Source organism: Vespa crabro, chromosome 11, assembly GCF_910589235.1.
Source record: "Vespa crabro chromosome 11, iyVesCrab1.2, whole genome shotgun sequence".
Lineage (NCBI taxonomy): Eukaryota > Metazoa > Arthropoda > Insecta > Hymenoptera > Vespidae > Vespa > Vespa crabro.
The window spans coordinates 6,321,005-6,336,607 of NC_060965.1; the positions used below are offsets into that span (position 1 = coordinate 6,321,005).

Consider the following 15,603-nt stretch of genomic DNA (forward strand, 5'->3'; position numbering starts at 1 on the left):
GACCAGAGATATTTTACCTCGTAGAGTTAACGAGAAAATGAAGAACAAACCGTATAATTATTATGGAATATAAAAAAAATTTGCAGAAGAAATAAAGTATTATTTTCCTTTTGCGCTAGAATATTATTTTATAGAAAAAAAGAAATATATATATATATTTATAATTTATATATATATATTATAAAAGGATTATTTAGAATACTTTAATGTAAAAAGAAAAAGGAAGTTATTTTTTTACATTTTGAAAATTTTCAAATATTACGATAACACGAATGTTAAGTACAGAATTTCTCGACGAGCTCTATTTATTACAGTTTTCACATACAGAAAAGAAGAAGAAAAACAGACATACATGGACATTTTCAAAGTGTTAGTAATATAATATAAAAAGAAAAAAAATCAGAAGTTTATACCTGTTAATAATAGTATAGAAAATTAAACAATACGAGTACAGGCAGGTTTATCCATAATTCGAGCGATAATCGAGTGAACGAAGAAAAAGAACAGAGAAAAAGAAACAGAGACAAAAAAAAGGCAGAGAAAGAAAGAGAACCTATTCGTTCGAAAGAACCGAACATTGACACACAAAATACTGGCAGTCGAGGTCGAATCGAGGAGATTACTTTTCCACTCGATCGCGAACGAACGAACGAACGAAAGTAAGTAACGACATAACCTTATTTCATCTCCACCCGACTTCAAATGATTTCGACATCCTTCGGAAGTGTCAAGGCTGAGAATCGTTGTAGGAGTATCTGCAAAGATTTGTTCTCTCTCTCTCTCTCTCTCTCTCTCTCTCCCCTTTTTTCTCTCTCTTTTTCTGATTCCAATATGGCGGCTATCGCGTGACCGTATATCGGCCTTGTCTTAGTCAGTATTGAAATTTTCCGAAGTTGCTTTTTCTAGAAAGAGACAGAGAGAGAGAGGAGGGGAAACAGTTTTTATTATACCAAAGGAAAAGAAGTCGAGACTATAAAAGTTGCTTTAAAATGGATACGAAAAAAAAAGTGATAATTCGTTCTGACGACGAAAGGTAAAAATAAAAATTCGATTTTTTTTTTTTTTTTTTTTTTTTTATCCGAATGAATAAAAACAAGGAACTATACAAAACATGATCCTCAGCCTTGTCCTCCTTGGTCGGTATCACAAAATTTTCCGAAGATTTTTTTTTACACATACTTATTTACATACGTATGTGTACACGTGTACTCACACTCAAGAGGCGATAGTTTTTTTTTATTATGCCATATTTATAAAGGTTGTCGGAACAAGAAAAAAATGTAAGGTAAACGAGAAAAGAAAAAAGAAAGAAATTTATTTCAAAAGTAATCATGCATATGAAAGGAAATAATTTAACAAGACTTTATAATTTAAATGTACTATATCCGAATGCGTAACAAATCGAACAAAACATAAAACATAAAACAAATCGTTTTAATGAGGAATGAAATGACAGGATAGTACGACTAATAATATTAAAACAGATTGTAATCTAACATTCTTCATTTTTAATTCTAATTTAATACGTATAAAAAAAAGAAAGAACAAAAAAGCGAAAAAAATTGTAATGCAAATTTATAAATTAATAGAGTCAAGGAGTAAGATTTTAACATAAATTAGTATGACACGAATGACGTATTACTATACATCATTCTATATTGTTTTATATATATATATATATATATATATATATATATATATATATATATATATATATATATATATATATATAGAAGACCTACATATTATAAATATACATAGGAGACTTATATATACATATACATAGGAGACCTATATATATATATATATTATATAGGAGGGGAGAGAGAGATAGAGAATCATCAACTCATAAAATTTACTATATATGTATGTATGTATATAAAACATATTTATGCAAATGAAACATATTTATATATATATATATATATATATATATATATATATATATATGTGTATATATAAAATCCGTCTTTCAAGATGAAATCAAATTCCTCAAATTTGCCTACGTGACTGACTAGCCGTAGAGCCGTTCAAGGTCGTCGCGAAAGAGATCCCAACCTCGCTATCTCCATTTATATAGATCACATATGACGTATGTATGTGTATGTGGATGTGCGTGATCGTATATACACATACACATACATACACCCATTAGATGACTTTTCCGTGAGAAAAATTTTACTATATTCTCTCTCTCTCTCTCTCTCTCTCTCTCTCTCTCTCTCTCTCTCTCTCTCTATTTCTTCACTTTTTTATATTTTTATCTCTCTTCCCCTTTGAAACATGACTAAAACATAGTTATTATTATAGCTCGACAATGAACGTCATATTCCTAAAATCATATTGTTATTGCATACTAGCTTATCTATCAGTTCAAAGTCAAAAAATGTAAAAAGAAATAAAATAAAAAAGATAATAGAAAAAAGAAAGGCTCTCATTTCCATTCAATCGATTTCTTTTCAATATGGTTGAGAAGCACTGAATATTATTATCTAAGTATCTCGCGATACATGGCACATGGCCTTACGTATATATGAATCATTTAACGCATGTTAGCAAGCAAGCAACTAGCTAACCTATCGAATTTTAAAGTATCTTATATTAACCTTACCTCTTTTTTTTTTTTTAACATAATCGATCTTTTTATTGATATTTCTTTGTATTATATCATTAAATAGCCATTTTTATGTTAATCATTATATTGCATATCATTTCGTTCCAGTTCTTTTGTAAATGGATTCTTTTTCTTTTTCTTAATTCTTTTTTGTTTTTTTTTCTTTTTGATCTATTTCTCTCTCTCTCTTTCTCTCTCTCTCTCTCTCTCTCTCTCTCTCTCTATCGAAAATCTCTATTTTCTATAGAAGATATCTACATCTTCGACAGAGAGAGAGAGAGAGAGAGAGAGAGAGAGAGAACTCATTTCTGAGTATCTTCGCAAAACTGACACTCCCAATGTAACATATATGTATATGTCGTATGTAGGTTCATATGTTCATATGTATACATATATGTATATCTCAAAGTGCATTCACTTTGTCAATAATAAAATGTTCAAACAAAAGTGAGAAACGTTTACTGATTGGTAACATAGCTAAGATTTTAATATTAATATGTATATATAGGTGTGTATGTGTGTATGTGTAACAGCTATATATATGTAATATATATATATCTGTAACAGTAAAATCTAGCTAGTTTTATTTTTGTATTGATTAAATCAGGTATTCCTTGAATAAAAGTAAATGGATACAGTTAACTTTTGAAAAGAAAAAGATACAGTTAGTTTCTAAAGAATCTGAACGAGAGAGAGAGAGAGAGAGAGAGAGAGAGAGAGAGAGAGAGGGAGAGAGAGAAATAGAACGAAGAAAAAAAGAGAAGGAAAGGTATGATGGTTCGAGAAAGAGAGAGAGAGAGAGTGAGAGAGAGAGAGAGAGAGAGAGAGAGAGAAACAGAAACAGAAACAAGAACTTGTCGAAAGAAGCTAACGAAATTCGTCTGACGATTATATAATAACATTTAATAATCGATCGTTAAATATCCATTTGTTACGTTTTATATACCGTATAGAATAAAATGTAACTCCGAAGATAAAAAAGAAAGAGAAAGGGAGAGAGAAAGATATATATATATAACTCGTAAAACGTAAGTTACTTTATTTGTCTGGCATATTGCGTTGACTATCCATTTTCTTACTGTGCATTACGTCATATACGGTGTACCAAACCATATTAACGATAATATACGTGTATGCATTCGTTTGCTAGCCATAAACTTATGTCATTATTTTCTCGCCGCCATAGAACCGGCAGACACCATTATACGACCTTGACGATGTTGTCGCCACCATCGATACCGGCGTATTTCTCATAAGGAAAAATTGGCGCGACATTCAAATTGTAAAAGTAACATTTAAATTTCTTTTATGATATTACTATATATGATATATAATAATAACTTACTTTATATATTTGTATTATTTTCTTTTTCTTTCTTTATTTCTTAATTTTTTGGAAGTACTATTTTATTTTATCTTATTTTATTTTTATATTCGTAATTAAAAAAAGAAATTTTTTTTTGTTTTGTTTTTGTGTTTGTTTTTTTTTTCCCTTTTAATATCAAGGCCTCGTGCTCGTAGATTCGTATGTGCAAATATTGGAATTTCGTAGAATAAATATTTATGGTTGTATTTCTTTTTCTTTTTTTCTCTCTCATTTTATCTCTCTCTCTCTCTCTCTCTCTCTCTCTCTCTCTCTCTCTGTCTCTCTGTTTCTCTGTCTCTGTCTCTTTCTCTCTCTCACATTTAACATTTCATTATATCGACTTTAGCATAATATTGCAGCAGTTGTGCATTAATTCTGATCTGGTTTCAAATGTCATTTCGACAAACTCGATTTTCTACGAAATAATTCGTATTCCAACTAGTTACAAAAATCTAATTTGTCTAGGAAAAATCGTATAATTTTATCATTGTACTTTTATATCCCGATTGTTTCTTGTTTCTTTCTTTCTTTTTTTTCTTTCTCATTTTTTCCTCGAAATAATCATGATCTTCTTATCTAATAGATCATTTTTTTTTTTATTCACAATCCTATTTAGTTCGAACATTGGATTATGATAATTTCAAGATTATAAAATTGAAGGTTATTCTTCAAGATGATGTCGTCAAGATAAAAAACGAACAAATAGTACTCACACTGACAAAAATTTTTTTTTCCTTTTTTTTCTTTTTTCTTTTTTTTTTTTATCGTGCTAATCGTTAAACGTCTATAAATTTACGATTGTACATATTTCTAATGACAGTATATTATTTAGGTTAGAGAACTAGGGTGAAAAAGTTTGTATCTGTGGGGGTATATAACAGTACCAATGGTCTCATTCTCATGCGTGGCCTCGTACGAACTTGCTTACTATACTTTATTTTTTTCCTTTTTTTTTTGTTCTTTTTGTTCTTTTATTTTCCGATTCTTCGTGCTATCGCGAGCGAACGAAAAGGTCCCAGTAAATATCTGCCATCAAAAGCGAAAAAAGAAAAATATCCTAAGGATGAAAATCTTGGAAACAAAAATAGGAAGAACAAAGAAAAAGAAGAAAAATAAATTAAACCGAATAAATTGCATAAAAAAAAATATAAACAAACAGATTTTAACATTGAATTAAATTAATAATATATTGTGTATATTTGGTTGCATTTTTTTTTGTTTTTAATATGTAACAAGAAAAAAAGAATAAATAAATAAAAATAGTTCAATGAATTCTCTCTTTGAGAAGATAAAAGAAGATGAAAAGAAGTGTATATATATATATTATATAATACTATTTATTATTTCTTTACGTTATCTATATTATCAATTCGAAATCGGTTCTTTAAATAAATTCAGTTACTCTGTAAGTAGAAGCTACACGTTCATTAAATTCCTACATAACTTATAACATACTCACAGATATTTTATATATGTATATATATATATATATATAAATCACAGAAAATGCTTTTATATATATATGTATGTTAACTACGATGTGTAATTAATATCGATGCCTCACTATATTTCTTTTTTTCTTTTGTTTTTTTTTCTTCATTTACATATATCCGATAAAAATGACAGCTTTACGAAATTAATTTTTTCATTTTTATGATTTAAATTAAAATTTTTTATTGCGTTAAATAAATCGATGTTGAGATATATGAATAATGTTAATTCATATACTATGCAGTAATGTTACAATAATTTTTCTCCTTCTCTCTTTTTCTTTTTTTTCTTTTTTCTTTCTCTTTCTCCGTAGATTGATAAGTTTTATGAATCACTCAAAATGAATGATGACAATTTTAACTCTTCAGACTGCAAAGAATGTAATTATTAGGGAATGGGTGATTTATTTTTCTTTCTCTCTTTTTTTTTTTAATTCTTTATCCTTCTTTTTTTATTTCTTATATTTTCATTTTTTTCTTTTTTCTTTAATATATATTTTTTTCTTTATTTTCTTTTTTTTTCTTTTTTTTTATTATTATTATTTTCTATTTTGTTTATACGTATAATTTAATGTAAGAAATATCATTGATCCTTGTTCTTTTTGTCTTCTTTTTTTGATTACAATAATAATAGTAATAGTAATGTTCTTTTTATTTTCGTGCGATTTTATGTAAAAAACAAAAATAAAATAAAATAAAAAAATATATAAGCCGTTTATTTTGAAAGTGTCCTAACTCCATTTGTCAATTTTTTCCGATTGCCATAATTACATGTACAACTTTATGTTATTTATCATTAAATCATTTCAAATTGCTTATATACCGAACAAATACGATAATTCTTGACACATAAGTTTTCAGAGTTGGTTCAATAATTGAACCGTATAGTTTGACAGTGGTCTAACTCCATTTATTCTTATAAGAAATAGTAATTAATGATTTAAAAAAAAAAATCGAAAAAGAAACAAAATTATAGAACAATTTTCATCTTAAAAAAAGAAAAAAACATATTATAGAAAGACACATTATAGCTTACAGTGACATGTGTATTTAATATATATTATATATTAAATAGTATATATACATATAAATAGTATATATATATATATATATATATATATATATATATATATATATATATATATGCACATATGTAAAAAAGAAACTTTTTAATTGTATTTTAAAAATTTGAAAAATTAATATTTTGAATTCGCTTACTTTAGTAGTAACAAATTTCATGTAGTTGATATAGACAATAATTATATGCAGATTGTTTTGTTTTTATGACTTTTTCTGTTCTCTTGTTCTTCTTCTTCTTCTTCTTTTTTTTTCTTTTTCTTTTTTTTAGCCTTGATAATAAATTGAAACGTAGAGATAGAGAAACACGAACAAGAAACAGATGAAAGATTTGCACACGTATAATGCTTATAGATAATAAGTAACTGTTTATTGACTTCGAAGCAACTAATTATGCAAATAACTTCTAACCATTGATTCTATCGATTTTTTATTCTTCATTCGATAAAAAACAAACGAGTAAAAGAAAAAGAACAATAAAAGAAAAGAAAAAAAAAGATGTTTCTTCGAAGTTAAAAAAACAAAAAAAATGAAAAAGAAGAAAATATAAAAAAAGAAACAAACAAAAATGGGATTAAAAAAGGATAGAATTAAAAGTTTTCGAGGGGGGCTGTGGTTGAATTTTACAATCAGAAAAAAAAATAAAAAATAAAAAAGCCTATAAAAAATGACTCAATTGATGTACACGATGAGCTTTCTTTTATTTTTTTAATTTTTTTATTTTTCTTTTTATTTTTGGAGAAATTATTTTTTGATATTTAAATTATAAAAATTATGGGTTCTAATTTTGAATGAAGTGAGTTGATTAAATTTGAAGTGAGATTGAATAAATTTCACATGTTGTGGTTTAAAAGTATACAACTGATTTTTCAAAATTCCGTTTAAAAAATTACGATAACGCACCGGATATATATATATATATATATATATATATATATATATATATATACAGGATATCCAAAAAGCATGGAATCAAACTTATAGTACGTATTACGGAAGTAAAATACATTAAAAAATTTTATATAAACTTAGATCCAAACATGTTTCGTCGAAAAGATATATGCTTTTAAAGATATTTATAATTTATAAATGATAGTTATATGTTATAAGAAATATTTGAAAATTCCTCCATTTTTAAGAATACAGGCTTCCATTTGTCGAATTAGTAATTGCCGAATTGAAATATTTTAGTATTCCAATTGTATTGGAAATAATATATGCATGTTGAATACATTTTCAAAGTTCATCTTTTGTTTCTATCGTACTTTTATAAACCAACTCTATCATATGATCCTATAAATAAAAGATTAGAGGTGTGTTAAGGTCATGTGACTTAGAAGGCCACTAGATTGTTGGGCAATCATTACATTGATGAATTGAATATAAATCATAAATATCTTTTCAATAAAGTATTTTTAGACATAATTTTATATGAACTTTTTTCATTCATTTTACTTCAGTAATACATAGGATAAGTTTGGTCTCATGCTTTTTGGACACTCTATCTATATATATATATATATATCGGGCAATTTCAGATAAGATCGTTATGATCGTAAATGATCTGAACATTTTGGGGACTTACGATGTAACAATTTAGGAAATATTAATTCCAAAGTTAAACGTTAGCTAAATGTACCGTTATAACGTTTCATCGAAAATTCACGAGGCATCGATAACGCAATAGGTCGATCGACATTAGAAGTCTTTAACCATGTGTGATTAGTGAGTATATTATAAGCATGGTAGCTTCTACTTACGTGTGATTGTGTTTCTTTAAAGGCACTTGGATAATGAAGATAAAAGGGAATGCATATAAAGGAAGACGGATTAAATCCAAGACTATGGAAAACTAAAGAGAACATCGAATGACAATGCCACGAATGGTACGTAAAATGATCAATAAACAAAAAAAAAACCCCCCCGAAAAAAAATATGTAAAACAAAAAAAACAATGTTTATCGCGTTGATGATCCGTCGATAATTGTTAAACTGATACGTTTAACTAGTGTCGTCCTGATTCCGTGGCTATCGATCTATGTATTTATAATAAACAATGTAATATTGTAATTAGTTTCGTGTAATTCGTTCAAAATTCGTTCTAAGCGCCTTGAATAACTTTTAAGAGAAAAATTAATTCTTTTTCTTCCTTTTTTTTTCTTTTCTTTTTTCTTTTTCTTTCTTTCTTTCTTTTTTTCTTTTTTTGGATCTTTTATCTTTTTGGTAACGTAATTGCAAAAGTGTTATTTTGGTGTTTTGGATTTATTTTTTTTTTTAATTTTATTTTTTATTTATTTATATTTTATTTCATTTATTTATAAACAAGCGGGGGAATTATTTTTTGTATTTATATTAGAAAATCATGGGTCTAACTTCAGACAGAAGATTGAAAAAAATTTACACCATCTCTCATCGTGGCTTCAATTAGTATTTGTAATAAAAAATATAATATTGTAATTGTGGGGCTTTGACTTTTATTAATAATAAACAACATAATATTGTAATTAGTTTCACATAGTTTATTTAAAATTCACTCCAAGTGTCTCAAATGACTTTTAACAGAGAAATAATTATTTTATTTTTTTTTTCTCTTTAATATAGACATTTTTACTTCTTTTAGAGTATTTTATTACCCCTTTGAAATTTTATTAGTGACATAATTGTAAAAGCCATCTAAAATTTTTTTTTTCTTTCTTTCCTTTTTTATTTTTTTTAAATAAATGGATGAATTATTATTTTTTTGTTGTTGTATATAAATATATAAAATAGAAGACTGTGATTTTAATTTTAGATAAGGAGTTAAATAAACTTATATCATTTCCATTGTGATTATCTACGTGTTTTTAATAATTTCTTTTTATTTAGTAAAATTGTTGTGTGTGTTTGTGTTCGTTAGAAAAATATTACAGATCGAACATAGACATATTGATTCAATCATTATTTTCATATTTATATTATTTATAATTAATATTAATTTATAATTAATATTATAAATAATATAATAATTATTATCATAATACAATAATAAACCAAATAAATTCAGAATTTGTTTCTTAGAACATTTAAATTGATTTTAAGTATCTCGTTTAAATAAAAAAAATTAGTTATCATCATCTATGACTTTTCTTTTCTTCTTTTTTTTTTTTAAGTATATTATTCTCCCTGAAGTTTTACAAAATAAATAATCGTAAAGTTTTAAACAAATGTACGAATCATTTATATGAACGAATTATTTATGTCTCCTTTCAGATACAGGGTGGCCTTTTTATAAGGAACAAAATAAACAATAAACTTAGTTATATAATAAGTATCAGTACAATTATATATTATAATAAGATACAATTTTATAAACTATGTTTATATAAGAATAAAACTACGATAGCTCGAGTGCATTAATTTAAAACATCATCATATAATTGGGATAATCAGTAAAAATGAAATGTGAAAAGAACTATTGATATCATTTAGAATACAAACTATTTTATTGACGAAGAATTTCAATTAATATTTAGATAATAACGTTATTATAATATTCTTATGTATCAATTGTTATCATATGATCTTCATTTTTTTTGTTTTTTTTTTCGTAACATTTTTAATCTAAAATTGTACACATAATAAAAACGTGTGCGTTTCTATGCAATAAAATAACTTTAATTATTACAATTCCAACGAAAATGTAATTATTCTTGATCCATTTTTTTTTCAAGATACTTTATCGCAGAACTATAATTCACATGGTAAAAGTTGGCTCAGCTTAAAAAAAAAAAAAAAAAAAAAAAAAAAAAAAAAAAAAAGAAAAAAAAAATCGTCACGATATAACGTGCTTGAGATCAGAATGCGAAGTCGTTCTAAAAAACAGCGTTCTAGTTTCTATAATTGTTTCAGATAAAGAGAGAGAGAGAGAGAGAGAGAGAGAGAGAGAAGGAGTAATATAAAAAGAGATAAACAAATAGTAACAAAGAATTTCTTTCTTCTGTTTCAGAAGTTGAGTGCGAGGTATCCAGTCAGGTTGAGTACTCACTACAGGCTATGTGGGGTGTCAGCATAAGGGAACTTCACTTGGCCCTTTGGAAGCCCTGGAGCAATCTCAGAGAGGCGTCCTTGAACGGCACGCTTCTCCAAAACCACGCTCAATATTTAACACCACCACAAACGTATCCTTTTGTATCTTTAAAAAAAAAAAAAAAAAAAAAAAAAAAAGTTTTTTCTTTCTCCATTTTTTTTAAATTTTCTATTTTTTTCTCGTTTCTTTTCTTTTTGTTGTTTGTTTGCTTGTTTGTAGAATTGTAACTCTCTATAATACAATGTAATTTAAAGATCGTGTCAGATTAAAGATCGTCGGATTTATCCGTATATCGTCATTTCTATTATCTGTAGATCATCAGGTATTCATGTTTTTTTAACTATTTTTTTTTTATTTTTAATTTTAATTTCATTTATTATATAATTTTTCTTTGTTAATTTTTTTTTCTTTTTTTAATCCTATCAAAGAGACGGTAGCCATTTTTAAATGTTTATGTATTTACACTTCTTTTTCGATAGCTTTTGCATATTATTTCATGAATATCGAAGCGTTTTTAAAAAATCAAAATTCTATGAATATATTTTTTATCGAGAAGATCAATAGTTTTTTTCTTTTCTTGTTAATTTTTTTTTTTTTTTTTTATTTATTTTTTTTATTTTTAATCTAACATCGTACAATTTGGACGTCACGTACACACAAACACACATACTGAATTTTTCAAATTTTATACTTTCAATATAAATGTTAATTATATTTCAAAAAGACGAAAAACAATTGCGTCGTAAATGATCACGTTGAGAACAAATAGACAAAAGAAAAGAAACAAAAAAAAATAAAAAAAGTGTCTTTAACGATTCAAAAAAAATCATTTTTATTCACGATTTTCATTCTTTGCGCGTACATTAAAATTCCTAAAACATCTTACGAAAATCAAATCTTTCGAATGTATTTTTATTGAAAGGGATACCTTTTTTTCCTTATTTTTTTCTTTCCTTTTTTTCTCCTTTCGTAATTCATCCATCCTTTTTGATTACGTTCAGTTATTTTCATCTTTTAAAATATACCGTTCAAATATCGCATGCATTTGTAAAGAAAAAAAAGGAAAGGAAAAAACGAAAGAAAAGAAAAGAAAGATAGTGTTTGTCCAGGCATAAGCGAAGGCAATGCCGGGAACTTTGTAAATAAACAACACCGATGATTATTTTTAATCATGTATATTCACGGTCACAAGCTGTAAGAAAGCCTGATAAAGCAAATCGCACGTGACATTTAAAAGTTAATTTTTTATTAAAAGTCAATAATTTATGTTAATTTTTTTTTCTTTTTTTTTTCTCTTTCTTTCTTCCTTCCTTCCTTTTCTTTCTTTCATCTATGTCGCTCTTTCATTTTTTTTTCTTTCCTTTAATATCCTTCTTTAAAAACATTCGTTATCTAACATTCATATATTTTACGAATGATTATATGCAACACGTGAAATTTCGTTAGTTTCCACTAAATGCTAATGCAAATCGTCCGAAATATTTTCAAATATAAAAATGTCATGGCGTATGTTTCAATATTGTATTTGTCTTTTTTCCTAACGTTCGTGAATAATTATTATTATCATAATATAAAAAAACAAATGAATTAATGAAGAAATAAATAAATAAATAAAGTAAAAAAAAAGAATAGAAGAAAAAGTTCGAAAAGCCTCGATTAGATCCAAAAATAAATCTTAATTTTTAATTTTAATTCATCAATATCAGACACGTGTAATTAACTGTATTAAACATGGTTATATTAAAAAAAAAAAAAAAAAAGAGAGAGAGAGAATAGAAAAAAGGGATAGCTGTTAAATCCAACAATAGAAAATATATTTGATTATATATTTTTTTTTCTTTAATCGTAAACAGTAATAAAAATCATCACAGAATCAAAGTTGATGTTATAAACTTCCTAAAGAAATGTTATGATTCTGAGAAACTAACTGTTTAAATGTTATCTAAACTTCAACTAGAATTTTCTTTACCGATTAAATATAGTAGACAACCACATGGAGAAGAAACATTGAGATTATCGCTTCCGGCACCAGAATTAGAGTTGGGAACACCACCACGGCTTTGTTATCCGTTAGTGATATTCCTCACTCGCAGAGATAATGGCGATCCACATCCTGATGAAACTGTAAGTACGAATTATTTCTTTTCTTCCTTTCCCCTCTTCTCTTTCTCTTTTTCTTTCTCTTTCTTTAATGGTGATCCTTTCTTTTTTTACTTTTTTTTTTCTGTATTTCGGATATTGCTTCGCTCATTGCTTTTTTTTAACATGCTACAAAAAAGAATAATTTTCTGCCATAATTAGTTGCGTGTATGTATGTCTGTATCGTTTTTTTTTTTTTCTCTAAGAAATTGTGTAACAAAAAAGAATTATTTCCTGCCATTAATAATATAATCTTGATGCAATTGTTAATACAAATCATTTTTCCTTTCTCTCTCTCTTTCTCTCTCTGTCTCTTTTTCTTTCTCTCTCTCTTTCTCTCTCTGTCTCTTTTTCTTTCTCTCTCTCTTTCTCTCTCTCTCTCTCTCTCACTCTCTATTTATTTATTTATCTATCGATCTATTTATATTCTTATCTGAATCTCTTTCTCCAACAATGATTAAATCATCTTATTTAAAATTTGTGTCGTGTAATTGATCATATGTTCATGAGAATATTTTTCGATATCTTATTTTATTTATTAATTTTTTATTTCGTATTTTATTTCATGAATTTTTTTTTATTTTTTTTAAACAATTGTGTAAAAAAGAAACACGAAATTATTTTCTATCATCAATGTCTATTTGCAAATTACTAAAAATTAATTAAAATTTTTCCATCATGAACTTTTTTCTTACAAAATATATATATATATATATATATATATATATATATATATATATATATATATATATATATATATATATGTATACATATTGTTATTATTATTATTATTATTATTATCTCGCAAATAATGAAAATAGAGTTATTTAAATAAATTCGTGAATGTGATTACTTAGAAAAAAAAAGAGAGAAGAGAAGAGAAGGAAAAAAGAAAGAGAAAGATTAATTCGTTCTACTTATATCAATTTAATTCTAATCAGCTTATACTCATATTCTGTATTAATAATACATTTTTCTTTGATATATTTTTTTCTTTTCGAAAGGTTGCTTTGGTGAATGTCGTCCATATTAAGGACAACGTGTGCACATTGCCGACCTCGATTTTAGCACAATATTTGAAGCAAGCTAATGGGCAATTATCCTGTCTCAAGGTCAGTATCCATTCGTCGTTACTATTTTTATAAACATCTATTAAATACAATTAAGAATATTGCACAAATTAAGTATATGCACAACGTATCATCGAAGATTGAAAATATTCTTCTTTTTCTTTGTCTTTTTTTTTCTTTTTCTTTATCAAATTTTTTTTATTTACATAACACAACAGTGTTAAAAAATAAATAAAATAAATATATAGAAAAACTATTCTAAATTAGATTCAATCTTTTTCTACTTTTACTTTTTTACTTTTATTTTATTTATTTATTTTAAATAATATAAAATTATTATTATTATTGTTGTTGTTATTGTTGTTATTGTTGTTGTTGTTTTTCGATTTTAAATAAATCAATTTGTATGATAAATATGTCATTGTCTTTAGTTTTAACCCTTATATAAGAAATTTTCGAATAAGTCGATATCTGATAAATTATAATTTATACATAATTTATATACATGTTTTAATGTTTATATATATATATATATACATATACATATATATATGAAATTTTTAGCAATTATATCTGGCTACTGGAAATTCAACGAATTACGACGAAGGTGAAGTGTCATCTGGCTTGGGCCCAGCATTGGCATTAGCCGAACCATGTAACAATAATGGCAGTTCAACGAGAGGTGCTTTGGTAGCATCGGGTAATAGTGATTCCGAGGGTTCATTTTGGAATACAGCCGGGGAACAACTTTGCGTAGTTTGTCAATATTTTCCATTGTCACGTGCCCTATTACCGTGCAGGCATACTTGCATATGTGCATCCTGTTTCGGTAAGCTCGATCGTTGTCCAATGTGTCGTAGCCCGATTAAAAGTTATTTTTGTATTCGCGGAGAGGAATATATGCCAATTGAAAAGGACACGAATAAATGCTGTAAACAACAAAGACAAACAAACCATGGACCAACACATTGGTTGCATGATTGGAACGACAGATTAACTGATTTCCTTGGATTTGCACGATAGATGTTTGTGTGTGCATGTGTGTGTGTGTGTGTATGGGTGGGGTGGGTGGGTGTTGATATGTATGGATATGTATATAGGAAGGAGGATATAAATCGCGATAATTTTAAATATTATAAATTTATTCCTTCTTCAAATTTTTCAATCGAATATTTTTAATTATTTTCAACTACACTCTATTCATCTCTCTTATATTCGTACGAGTTATAGGAAATAATAACAAGAAAAAAAGAAGAGAGCGAAAAATAGAGAGAGAGAGAGAGAGAGAGAGAGAGAGAGAGAGAGAGAGAGAGAAGAAAGAAGTGAAAAAAATTAATAATACCAAGGCTATTCCGAGTGATCCCATAAGTTCCAATTAATTAATGATTATGGATCTTTTGTATGATTGGTTGGTTTTATATCGTGTGAACGTATATATATTTTAAGTTTGTTATGATACTTGTTAAAAGAGAAAAGAAAACAATGTATGAGAGAGAGAGAGAGAGATAGAGAGAGAGAGAGAGAGAGAGAGAGAGAGAGAGAGAGAGAGAGAGAGAGAGAATAATAATTTTCTCTTTATCACATTTATGTAATAAATGTATGCGTATGTAAGTTTTGAAAGGATCTAAAAACTACTTTAGTCGATCCTTTGCGTCGATCCTTCGCGTATCCATTTCTTTATTTTTTTCTTCTTCTTCTTCTTCTTCTTATTATTATTATTATTTCTAATTTATCGACAAAGTTTTGAAAAATCTCTTAGAATTTTAATCGAGTATTCAAGT

The 15,603-nt window shown here is 26.4% G+C and overlaps 1 protein-coding gene across 6 annotated transcripts in view; it reads left to right on the plus strand.

Annotated features, from left to right (window-relative positions):
- Positions 1–15,290, plus strand: part of LOC124427936 (cell growth regulator with RING finger domain protein 1-like) — a 28,804-nt gene extending 13,514 nt beyond the window's left edge. For 5 of the 6 annotated variants that reach the window (XM_046971400.1, XM_046971401.1, XM_046971402.1 and 2 more), the window contains 4 exons: positions 10,533–10,704; positions 12,596–12,737; positions 13,757–13,864; positions 14,387–15,290. In XM_046971400.1, the coding sequence (XP_046827356.1) occupies positions 10,533–10,704; positions 12,596–12,737; positions 13,757–13,864; positions 14,387–14,845 (881 nt within the window). In that variant the 3' untranslated portion in view covers positions 14,846–15,290. The remainder of the gene's footprint in view (positions 1–10,532; positions 10,705–12,595; positions 12,738–13,756; positions 13,865–14,386) is intronic. The other variant, XM_046971405.1, reaches the window with a different exon arrangement.
- The last annotated feature ends 313 nt before the right edge of the window (positions 15,291–15,603 follow it).